The sequence below is a fragment of the Zeugodacus cucurbitae genome, chromosome 3 (assembly GCF_028554725.1).
Source record: "Zeugodacus cucurbitae isolate PBARC_wt_2022May chromosome 3, idZeuCucr1.2, whole genome shotgun sequence".
NCBI lineage: Eukaryota > Metazoa > Arthropoda > Insecta > Diptera > Tephritidae > Zeugodacus > Zeugodacus cucurbitae.
In genome coordinates, this window is record NC_071668.1 from 9,757,614 (window position 1) to 9,771,297 (window position 13,684).

General features: G+C 39.7%; 1 protein-coding gene across 1 annotated transcript; it reads left to right on the forward strand.

The window, feature by feature from the left end:
- The first annotated feature begins 285 nt into the window (after positions 1–285).
- LOC128920096 (uncharacterized) lies at positions 286–1,176 on the forward strand. The gene has a single exon (XM_054226508.1). It carries the CDS (start codon positions 286–288, stop codon positions 1,174–1,176), a length of 891 nt encoding a protein of 296 aa, XP_054082483.1.
- The last annotated feature ends 12,508 nt before the right edge of the window (positions 1,177–13,684 follow it).

A 13,684-nucleotide genomic window follows, 5' to 3' on the forward strand; every position in this document is an offset into this window, starting at 1 on the left:
TAGTACGCGAACACACCTAACACCCAAGGACAGCACTATCAATCTGTGGCAACACCACATAAAGCTTAAAAGTTTTTGACTACTAATGCAACCATGCATTTTGACGTTTTGTTTTGTATTATCTTTTATGCTAATTTTACTAATTTGTTATATGCCAATAAATCATTCTTTTTGGTTTAACCTTCAAACTGGTAGCACGTGCACGGTGCTATACTGGTGACCCCGACGAAGCGGCAGAACATACTGGCTACCCCCACAAGTGAGAAATCTTTCGAAAATAAAAATATGCTCAACGACGAGCAAGAGACACCGGCTCCAGAGCAACAGGCACCAATGCGGGTGGACACGCTGGACCAAGGGAAAGTTAAGCTCCCAGATTTCGTTGAGGAACATACCGACCTATGGTTCTGGCAAGTCGAGGCGGCATTTGAAGCGGCAGGTATCGTGTCCGACAGAAAACGATACTATACCATAATTGGACAACTGCCTACGCGCGTTATGTACAAACTAGCTGATTTCCGTACCAATCCACCAGCACGCAACGAAATGTACGAAAACCTAAAGGCTCGAATCATTAACGAGTTTGCCGATAGCACACAGACCAAACTAACAAAACTCCTCAGCGACTTATCACTCGGTGACCGCAAACCGTCACAGTTGTTAGCCGAAATGCGGACAAGGGCCGCAGCTACACCGGTTACAGACGAGCTCCTAAAGCAGTTATGGCTCCGGAATCTGCCTGAACAAATACGCGCAATTCTATCCGCAGACGAGCACATAACATTGGTCAACGCAGCAACGATGGCCGATCGTATCATGGAGGCTACTAAAGACAGTAACTCATTCATACACGCCGTTCAACAAAGCCCAGTAGTAAACAAACAGCAGACAGTAAACAAACACCCACAGCAAAGCGCCGGCAATGAACCTGCAAGTCAAGCAATTCTAGAAATGCAACGCCAGATCAATGCGCTCTCACGGGATCTCCGAGACATCAAATGGCCACGCCGCGACAACCAACGAAGACCAACACCTACACGATCGGGTTCACGAAGTCGCGAACACCACGACACATGCTGGTATCACTACAAATACGGGACGAGCGCTCGTAAGTGCAGGCCACCATGCAAGTTTGACCGTACGGCCGGCAGCACACAGGAGGACCCAAAAAACTAGTACCCCGAGCTCAAGCCATTGGAGGCGCTTGCCAGCTCGGCCACGGCAACAACAACCTCCGCCTTTTCATAAAAAACGTTTACGACAATCAACATTTCCTCATCGACACCGGAGCAGATATATCGGTGATCCCAGCAACCGCAACAAACAACACTCATAAACCGACGATTACCCAGTCAATTTACGCGGCGAATGGAATGCCAATACAAATATTCGGACGGAAAACTCTTAAACTAAATTTCGGTCTCCGTCGCCCATTCGAATGGACATTTTGCATATCCGAGGTAAAATCGCCAATTATCGGCGCGGATTTCCTAGCGCACTACGACCTGCTAGTAGACTTAAAAAACAAATTATTAATCGATAAAACGACGAGATTACATACATATGGCATAACGCGAGCTACAGCTACCACTGGCATTAAACTTGTTACGGGTACAAACAAATACACAGAATTACTCTCAGAATTTAAGGAACTATTCGCACCGTCACCTAATAAACGCATTGCCAAAACTGCAACGTTCCACCACATCGTCACGAGCGGTCCACCAGTGAACGCAAAACCACGTCGCCTCACACCCGAAAAACTAAAAGCCGCCAAAGCGGAATTCGAATACCTGATGGCGAAGGGTATTTGCCAGCCGTCCAAAAGTCAATGGGCTTCGCCACTTCATATGGCCCCTAAAAAGGACAATACCTGGAGACCGTGCGGGGATTATAGGGCACTAAACGCCGTCACCGAAAAGGACAGGTACCCCATTCCAAATATCCAGACATTTCATCAAGTATTTGCGGGCAAAAGCATATTTTCCACTATCGACCTAGAAAAGGCGTACCACCAGATACCCATGCATCCCGACGATATCGAAAAAACGGCCATAACAACTCCGTTCGGCTTATTCGAAATTCGATACATGACATTTGGGTTATGCAACGCGGGCCAAACATTTCAACGACACATCGACAGTGTGTTTCGAGGATTAGACTTTGTCGTACCATACCTAGACGACATCTGCATCGCGTCCTGCACCGAAGCTCAACATGAGCAACACCTTCGAATTGTGTTCGAGCGTTTAAAGCAAAACGGCTTAACCGTTAATGGCAATAAATGTGTTTTTGGCCAGTCAAACGTTAGGTATCTCGGTCATTTAGTCACACCCAACGGTATTTTGCCACTGCCAGAAAAAGTAGAGGCAATAAACGCTTACACGGAACCAACCATCGCAAAGGACCTACGACGTTTCATAGCAATTATCAACTTTTACCGAAGATTTATACCCGGCGCCGCACGTACCCAATATATCCTGCAAGCGCTTATTCCGGGCAACATCAAAAACGACAAACGCAAAATTCAATGGACCGAAGAGTCGCGAAAAGCATTCAACGATTTTAAACTAAAATTAGTCAATGCAACCCTGCTCGCGCATCCACAAGAAAACGCACAACTCACACTATCAGTCGATGCATCAGACAACTGTATCGGAGGCGTGCTGCACCAAATAAAAAACGACGAAGCGCAGCCCCTAGGATTTTTTTCCCGCAAGTTAACAACATCTCAACGTAATTGGAGTACATACTCAAGAGAGCTTTTCGCCGTGTATAAAAGCGTTAAATACTTCGCCGACCAACTCGAAGGTAGATGTTGCTCGATCTACACCGACCACAAACCAATCACTTTCGCTTTTAAACAGAAACCCGAAAAGGCAGAGCCCCGACATCTCCGATACTTGCATTACATCAGCCAATTTACGACCGATATACGTTACGTAAAGGGTAAAGAAAACACAGTTCCTGATTTCCTTTCACGCATCAATGTAATGCAACGCGAACCTATCGACTACGAGGTCATTTCGGCAGAACAGAATGCGGACAGTGAACTGAAATCCATTCTTCAAGGGAACGACCGCTACAGCATAATTTTGACTAAGATGCCCGTGCTCAATTCAGCAAACCAGATATATTGCCATATCTCAAACAATAAATGCAAACCTTACATTCCGAAGTCATGTCGCAAAACAATTTTTAACGCTATACACGACATTGCACATCCTGGTATTCGAGCGACTACCCGACTCATCAAACAAAGATTCGTCTGGCCCAACATTCACCAGGACGTTGCAACCTGGGCAAGGCAGTGCATACCATGCCAAAAATCGAAAATTCAGCGGCATAATAAGACCACACCTGGACGTTACGATACCACAGAGTCACGTTTCGACCATATTAACATCGACATAGTCGGCCCACTACCGCCTTCAAACGATTACCGATACCTACTAACGATCGTCGACAGATTTACGCGATGGCCAGAAGCAGCACCTATCAAGAACATAACGGCTGAAACTGTCGCCACCACACTCATAGATACATGGATCACGCGATTTGGTGTACCTTCTAAAATTACAACGGACCAGGGGCGACAATTTGAATGTCAAGTTTTTAAGCAGCTCAACGAAAGACTAGGTATACGTCACCTCCGCACAACCGCATATCATGCCCAAGCCAACGGTTTAGTTGAGCGTTTTCATCGTACACTAAAAGCAGCACTAAAATGTAAAGATCGGCGAAACTGGGCAATCGAGTTACCGCTCATCATGCTTGGACTTCGATCAATATTTAAAGAGGACATACAGGCAACACCAGCGGAACTAGTTTACGGAAAAAGCCTGCGACTACCAGCAGATTTTTTTACCGAACCGAAGCCGTACCCAAACGAAGCAGAGTTTGTTCAAAAATTCAGACATGCAATGAAATCGATACGACCGACGCAAACGGCACACCACACAAAAACAAAACCATTCATACAAAAGGAACTCCATCAATGTACGCAAGTCTTCGTGCGAAACGACGCAATGGGACCACCACTGCAGCAGCCGTATGACGGACCATTTACAGTAATAAAACGTCATCCGAAATATTTCACGCTGGACATCCGAAACAAAACTAGAAAAATTTCAATCGACAGGCTGAAAGCGGCATTTACCGACGACAACAACATTATCGACGAGAACGCAGGGCCGACTCCAGCTGAGATCAGCGACTCTCAAGTAAAAACCACAACTCGCCTGGGAAGAAGAGTTCGATTCCCTAAACGTCTGTGTCTGTAAGTACACACAGATTGAAAGGGGGGCTGGTTGTGGCAGTATAGTACGCGAACACACCTAACACCCAAGGACAGCACTATCAATCTGTGGCAACACCACATAAAGCTTAAAAGTTTTTGACTACTAATGCAACCATGCATTTTGACGTTTTGTTTTGTATTATCTTTTATGCTAATTTTACTAATTTGTTATATGCCAATAAATCATTCTTTTTGGTTTAACCTTCAAACTGGTAGCACGTGCACGGTGCTATACATACATATATGATTATCAAAGCTTCGTTCTTAAGTATTTTTCAACGGGTGTATATCGATCAAGAGCTTGCTCTGTTAATAAATCTTTGGGAGCCGAGTCTCTTTAAATCTACTATGACTCCCTTGCAAAAATAAAAATAAAAATCGATGCTGCTCGGATCAACATGATCAAGTATCAACGTTGAAGGGTTAACAAATATCAAAACTTTCATTTTAGAGCCAAAAAGCACGTAAAATATTTCTCCAAACTTAATTAAGTTAATTTGCAAAACGGCACATAAACACGACCCATACTACTTTTGAAATAAATGCAATTATATTAAGCATTTATATCTTCTTACATCTGTATGACTAAAGGTCACAACCCCATAACCACAACAAAGATATGACAAATCATATGAATGGATGTCATTTACACTAAAGAACAAAAAGATAGTGACTATTTTGAGAAATTATGTGGCGAGGAACATAAAATGATATTTAATTAAATAAAAGAAGCAAGACTGAATGAACATTATCAACAAAAATTTTGAGAATTGTATTAAAATTAAATTGTAAGTGGACACCACTTTTGGGACGACGAGTGTACAATGCAAGGTAATAAACTTAATTTCCAAATATGTTCGTAGATAAACTACCAGATTTTATGCAAAGTGAATTTTAGTATTTTACAACCCCATTTAACCGTTTAGCCGCAGCACTCTGCTCATAAGCTACCCAGCCACCTTACCGCCTTCTAGAAAACGGTGTACAATTGAAATTTCCAAGCACATTCCGCAAACTAATAAAAATTAAACACAAAACCACTACTACTTAGTATCAAAAACCAAACGCATGCATGCTTTCCGTCCCTCAGGATGCGCTCAAAGGATGTCCCCAAAAATGGATGTGGGATGTGTGTACAAAAAATGGCAAAACTTCAATTTGTACAAAATTGTTATGCAAATTACGTGCGCCCAAGTAGATCACGCACGCAAACGGATTCAAACTACACACTTGCATTTACACTGTGGTAGTGTGAAGGAGCAAAGATGAAGGAATTGACCGGCAAATAAATATGAACCCAAAAAGTGAAGCGCACTGGACATTTCCGCTAATATTTATGTTATGAATACAAAACAATGCAAAACATATTCATATAGGTGATGCTGTAGATGTAACTGAAAAACGACTGGTTCTGAGATCACTTCTTAGAGACTAACTCTAAACTAGTTTGAAATGAATGTGGATACGTTCAATTGTTATAGATAAATTGAAAATGAAAACGAAAACGGTCCTGGAAAGTTTATTGACTTATTTGACTTGTCTACTTCGTTTGTCAAGAAGGAATCATCTCTGAAATAGTCGGATAAATCATCCATAAGGCTTGAATATGTCCTTGAAAGCCGATTACGTAACACCTTAACCATAAAATCGAGAAAATTTACTAAGTTCACTCTAAATTTTTATTTAAAAATACTGCCGTCCACTGCTTGGTAGCTTTTAAGCTTTTTAAGCGTACATGCTTTTTTAGTGTATTTAGGAGAGAGAACAAACAAAATATGATGATATGTGACATGTTGCTATGAATACCAAATACCGATGCAATGCTGTGCATAAAATAGACCAAAGTAAGTTGCCCTTACCGCATACCAAAGACAGAAGTAATATTTTACGGATATGCAGAGGACAAGTGTATACAATGGCGAGCAAGAAAAATGCAATTTTTTTATCATGAAATAAAAATGAATGAAGGTAATGAAAGAAAAGTAAATATTTTAAAAAACAAAATAAAATTTAAAAAATGTAAATTTTTTTATAAAAATTTTCGAAAAGTGTTTTTCAAAATTTTCAATTTTTTTTTTCAATAGTAAAGTAAATATTTTGTAGTTATCAAATATAAAAAAAAAATATATTTATTTATTTTTATTATTTTTTGTTTTTGTGTTAATTTTTTAACGAAAACTGCATTTTTTCTCCGCACCACAGTACTAATTTGTCAAATCTTTACTATTTTTGTTTACCAACAGATTTTGGCATCCCTTGTGTGCGAAGTTTTCTTTACAGCACACAGGAGAGTTTGTATTGTTTTAAGCTCTTCATTCAAGCACTGATTTTTTTCGATTAGCCAGAGTTAATAGGAAACGTACGCCAAGCATAAATTCGAAATTGGTGTATATTAATTTAAAAGTCACAGGATAACAGATATGAGGGTCAATATTTGAATATTTAAGCCTAAGGGTGGAATGGGCATTTGGGAGTTTAGATATGAGAAGATGGAATGGGATTTTCCTCAATTCAAAACAAAAAAGTGAGATTTTCTTGACATTTTCATCATATACAGGAAATTAAATTGTTATGGGTGATGGGCAGTTTTATAAACATGGTTGTGATTATATATTTGTATAGTTTAAGAATATGCCATGAATAGTACTCACCAAGGGTCGATATTATGGAAATCTGTAAAATCTGTAATAAAATATAAAAAAAATGTATTAATTTTTTTTAAATTAGTATGTTACTGTATAAAAACCTTAAATATCGAATTTAAATAATTTTTTTTTTAATTTATCTTTATTTATATTAATAGAGGTTGTCATCTCTTTAAACCTGGAAAAGAATAGAAAACTACTTTTCTTGGATCATTCAAAAACATTTACCAAGAAAAAAACTCAGACTTTTTTCAAAATCATAAATCAAAAATTTCAACGCCTAAAAATTTGCCTCACACAAACACAAAAAAATCACCGCCATAACAACAAATCAGCCAGACATGCAAAGCTGAGACTAGTCAGCCTACGCGCCACAGCACACCGAGACTCGTGTCGACACAAATAAATTCACTTTCAATGCCCCCGAAGATTAGAGTACGAGCGTATACTGGCAGTGTGTGCGTATGCGTTTAAGTGCTATTAGGCCTTCAATGTCAATGCATTGTCATTGCCGAATTTGTAGAGCAGTTTCAGGCGCTCTAGACACTATGCCCAGCCTACTTCCGTGCGATAGTGATAGTACGTTTATTGTTGTTGTAGGTAGGCATTGTTTGTGCTCTTGTTGGGGTTAACGCCATAAAGTAGGCAATAGTGCAACGTGTTATTGGCAGTTGCGTTGTCAGGAGCTGCTGGCGCTGTTGGGCATAGCTTGCATTCGCAATGAATTGACTGCTATGGCTGTGGCTACTGCATTTAACTTCTCTATACACATGCATTTAACCAGTCAACTGCGTCTAATGTGTCTCTATCAGATAACGTGGCGTTGACTGATGCCACTCGCTGGTGTGGGTGATTGTGTTACTGCGTTGCCGGTGATGATGGAGCGTTCACAATTGAAAGTCAGTTTGTTGTTACCTCGACTGTCTTTTTCTTTTTGTGATTTTTGTGTACTTTTTTGGAAGAGAAATTTGCGTGCAATGAAGAATAAAGAAATTCGTTCGTTTGCGGGTCCGTAATGTTTGTCTGTCGCGTAATTGAGTCATCACAAATTGTTAGCAGCGATTATATGGCAAACGTGATTTTCAATTTCATGGCTATGATAATTATATTGATGATTATTACGGAGTATTGATATCTGATTTTCCTATTCATTGTCATTCGATGCTTTTAGACATAAACTGAGCTGTAAGGAAAACATTTTCAAAGTAAGCAAAAAAATCACAGGCCTATAGCTTTACTTATAACTGACTCATATTCCTTTGACCTCCTCTTCATTGCTCTGGCGAAGTTCGTTTTCCGGCTTGTTGAGCTATAAAAGCATTCTGAAAGCTCAGCTAAAGTGACGTCACTAAATGAGGCAGATAAAATGAAAGGCATAAACAAATCAATGATATTTGTATATTAATAAAAAATATAGTATAGTCGATGAAGCACAATCCAGATCAAACGGAAATTCAACCAATATTCGATATGACTAGTACAGCATACTAAGACGAGGAAGTCCGAAGATGATTCAGTATTTACTACTTAGATGCGGTTCTATCAATATCAGAAGCTTTTTTCATCACAGCCTGCCTATCAGTTGTGAGAGAGATCTCCTAATATATTTCTGTAATAAAATCGTTACGGTATCTTTCTTTCTAGATAGATCAAAAGTTCAAAGATTTAATGGCTATCGGACTAAGTGTTAACCCCGAGGTGGCTCATAACACAGTTGATCCATCATTCTACTCCGTCTGACTTGAACTAAGAAAACTTTGGACCCATCAGTGAGCAACTTCCTTTTCAACAGCTGTTTTATTGACGAAACTTTAAAGAAATGAAACACAGGGAACGACAACCCCTTTATTCACATCCACAACTGCTACATCAGGTGCAGCTTTAAACTGTCTCACAGAACCGGTTTCAGTTGGGAGATCTCCTAGTACTCAAAGGATTTCGACCTGTGGGTATTTTGTTTTCATCAGACGAAATTATTTTTCATCTCACACACACCCACCCTCTTTACCTCTTTATATTTTTGTGTGACATTTCCACATGTAAACATGAATAATTGAATTGTTTGATGGCGCAATGAGAGTGGTGTGAAATTTAGCAGCTGTTGCCACGCCAACAACAATGACAGCATTCATAGAATAACCCGTAAATTGCCAGCGAGTCTCCAATAGCTAGCACGAACTCCAAAACCCCCCAACTCCTCAATTGGGCATTCAATCCTTTTTCGCACTAAAATATTCATTTCGACACGCAAATAACGGTGCAGGTTAAATGTCAAATGTGACATTTGTCGAACAGCAAGTGCCAAACAGCAGCAAGTGAACCGTCAACGGCACATTAGTGAGTTTTGTCTAAAGTGGGGGTGTGGGTCTGTCGAACGTAATTCCCTTCGAGTTTGTGATGGATTTGCTAAGCGGCAGCAACGAAATGCTCGGAATACCAAAAAGCAAGATGCAGCAGTTGCCAAGAGGCATCAGCTGACAGCAAGTAAATCCAGCATTGGTAAAAAAAACATCAAAAACTGTCAAAATGGAAGTAGCGTTAAAGTTTCCTTCATTTCAGTTGTGCGACGCTAGCTATTGACATTCGGAGGAAACTTTATGACTTTTAACAAACAAATACAAATATAACAAACATTTCCTATCTGCATTCGACATTTCGCACGCGTGAATGGTGCGGACACTCGTAAGCATTCGTTGTGGGTAGTGGACTCTTTTTGTTTTAGCTTTTTAGCTTTGCGGAAAGTGGAAAGGGAACGGTTTGGTCACGTCGCTTTGCGGCTGCTGCGGATTTCAGCTGAGCCCCTGAGATTAGCCCGCAAGTTCAGCGTGCGTCTGGTGGCGACAGATAAACTTGTTGGAGGTAAAAGTTGTTTTTGTGTGCTCTCCAAATTTAGAGCTTGTTATTTTACTAATTATGTTTGAAAACGAAATTGAAATTTAAAATTATTTGTGATAATTTTCGGTTCTTTTATGTGATTGTACTGAGACCGACGTATGAAATAGAGAAGCTAGAATTTTCTATAAAACTGTACAGCTGCTGGCGTACGCAGACGATAATGGTATCATTGAACACAACTACCGCTACTTTTACTACTTTTTCCAGACTGGATATGGTTGCAACGAGTATGCATCTGGTGTGGAACAAGGACAAAACGAACTATCTCCTGTCATCAAACAAACAGTCGGCGCATTCGCGACTTGGCTCCCACATCACCTTGACTAGTGTTTTGATTAACGTGGATGCTTACCTGCGAAGGCTTAACCCCACGTGGGCTCAAGAACACAAGCGTATCCTCATATTGCGTTGATCAGCGCTCTGATCAATTGGCGTGTGGTATGGACACACTGATGCCACCTTGGTAGGTACCGAGGACCATCTAAAACCTCTGCCGTACTTTGAGTCCGGCAACCGATTGACATGCAATTCCACACCGAGTAACCAAAGGCCCTCTGCCTGCATTTAGGTTTTGAAACCACAATCAACACGAGATAAAGATCCGGAGGTTTGAGATTGCATGCTGTGAGAATACTGCCGGTTTTCTATGATTTCAGATATTTACCCGGCCAAGGTCTGAATCACGACTCTCCTAGTAGTTGCCTAGCCAACTATGTACACCAAGTTATACCAAGTAAACCACTAAGTCTTTTGAAATGACCTGTCTTCCATTATGGAGCTGAAAGCCGATCTCACTAATATTATGATAATAATATGGCATTTTCATTATTATCAGAAGGGAGACAGTTGAGATAGACTATCGATACCTCTGGTATAAACATATATGAATTTCGAGATAAATCTATAACAATTCCCAGACTTTCGTTGGTTTTTTAGAGCTATGGTTAATCATTTATTTGGAAAACCTGATAGAAGTTTCGAAAAATACGATCAAATCATATATTCCATTTGGAAATTAAAAATTCATATTTACACAATAGAGCTTAGCTTACACTTACACTCTTACACACACAACAACAAACAAATACTCAAATTTACATATATATAAACACTAGATCATCGCTAAATGACATTCGCATCCTCAAAAAGTACTTTGCTGTTTAGAAAAATCAACCCTGCAAGCATCAATGTCCGCAAGCACGAAAGAGGAAACCGAAAAGTTAACCCCGTTAGAGTGTGGCATTTTAAATGCGCCATTAACATGATTTATGCGTATTTAATTTTAGCATAAATTTCATACAGTAACTGGATAATGCAGGCAACAGTGACGCATCAGCGCTACAGCGAACAAGGATATTAGTGCAAGTGTATTTGTATGTATGAGTGTGTGTGCGTGAGTGATTAGACGACTAGTGTGGCAGTTATTTATTTGTTCATTTATACACGCCGGCATTGAGTTAAACATTTCATGGTTATATGCATTCATAAATTTAACAACGATCATAAAGTGCATAAGCGAATTGGCATTAAATCAACCACCAACAAGGTTGTATGTGAGTCCTGGTTGTATAAGCGCGCTCTTTGCAGGTTGCTCACATTAAAAGTTCTACTTACAGCCGATTAAATCACTATTAAATGAAATTAGAGTCAACATAAAAGAGTGATGCCGCCAATTGTTCGCTGTTCCTCGCATTTGTTGCAGCACGAGTGTCCTTTTCGTCCTTTTCATATGCATAACAAAGGACAATTTGCAACGCGACAGCGACAGCGACGGGTAACAAAAATCGAAAAGGCGCTTTATTTTCAAACAAAAAAAGAGTAGAAAGGCAAATTAAAGTTTTAACATAATTGAAAACGAATGAATGAAGGGGTGGGAGTTGGGAGAAGAAGGGTGATTTGCAGACCATAGAGTACTGAAAATTTGTTGAATGAGGGGAGTTGAACATTTTTGTGTGTGTTTCATTTGCTTTGTTGCTGTGAAGCCTTGTAAAATTTGCAAAACGTTGTCACTATAATAACCATAAACGCGCAACAAACAACAAAAGCAACAATAAAGGCGAAATATTTTAGCGAACAATAAAGAAATTTGTATGGGGAAGCGGCTGTAATCACAATGAATTATTTATTACAGCAACTATTCGGTATTATTCGGCCATCTGCTGTTCTAGCGCCTAAAAATAGATAAACTTTTATTTGAATTTTCATTTACTAAGGTTGGTAATGAGGAAATTTTATATATTACATGCCGAAATACAACCCTGCAATTATGTCATGCCCCAGTATTGGCGAGAATCATTAAAAAACCGAGAGTAAACTGTTTGATTGGGTCTTATAAGTTTAAAATATCTTATATTTAAGGTTTGAGGGACTTTTTAAGTATTTAATGATGTTTTGAAAGGGAACTCTAAATTAGTTAACTCAGAGTACCCAAAATTTGTATTTAATTCCGTACAATCTAAATTAATCAAAGTGTTTCACAAGTTCATAAAGTTAATTCAAACAGAAAATGGAACTCATAAAGGCTTTCCTAATAGTTTTCTTTACAAAAAGTGTTGGTTTTTTATAACTATTAGATTGGAATATATCTATCTTTCGCTTTTTTGCTCTTTATTCAATGCTTTATAAAAAGTGTTATAGTGATCGGATTTAGTTCAAATATGCGCCGTTTCGTTCAATAATCTATTTCCATCTGGACAGGTGTAACAGGTGGTAATTACTTGGCGCTATTTCCGGGGTATATGGTGGGTGCGATAAGACCTCCCATCCGAGCTCCCGTAGCTCCTGATGAGTCATCAACGATGTGTGTGGTCTGGCGTTGTCCTGGTGGAACACTACACCCTTGCTCTTGGACAATTCTGGACGCTTCTGGTCGATCATCTGCTTCAAGCGGTCCAGTTGTTCGCAGTAGAATTAAGCGTCTGGCCATATGGGAGCAGCTCATAGTGGATGATTCCCTTCTAATTCTATCAAACACACAGCAAAACCTTCCTGTCCGTCAATCCCGGCTTGGTCACTGTTTGGGGATTCACTGGCCTTTGACCACGACCGTTTTCGCTAGATATTGTCGTATGTGATCCATTTTTCGACGCCAGTCCCCATCCACTTCAAAAATAGGTCGAGTTCGGTCAGTTTCAGCAGCATATCGCTGGCGTTGATTCGGTCCAGAAAGTTTTTTGCGTCAAATCATGCGGCACTCAAACACTTAACGAACGGATTTGCCTTTAACGAAGGAAAACTTTAAGATAGCGCAAATTTCGGCGTTATTAAACTCCATGTTTACACGTCTATAACTGTTGAACGATATATCCAAACTAATCGTGCATAGTGTCGTTTTGTAGGTTATGTCAGGACCTTTCAAAGATGTATAATATTGCCAGATTCGAGCTCTGTTGCGCTTTATATATAGCCGCCAAATTCAAAAGACAAAAAAGCGGCATATTTGACAACCTAATATTACCTTACTGGCACAAATATCTCAGAGTCCACCCTAGGATTCGCAGATTATTTAGATTTCAAACAATATTATTTACTTTTAACCCGCCAACAATGCTATATTCAACGTCCAAACTAAAGCTTCAGCTCCTCTCAATGAAAGTTTGCTCAACTACAATGCAATTCACCGCAAATAGTTGCAAGTAATTTGCAGTTTGCGCAAACTTTTAGCGCTACACAATAAGACAAAAATGCTAACTGTACACAATAAATTGATGAACGACCAATTTTCGTGCTTTTATGCGTAAAGCTGTTTGTGTTGCCTGGCTTATTATCTCGTTACTTTATGTGCTAGCATGAAAAGCTCAATTAGTTGGGTAATTTGTTGGTCAAAAGGTGGAGGTGCTAATGA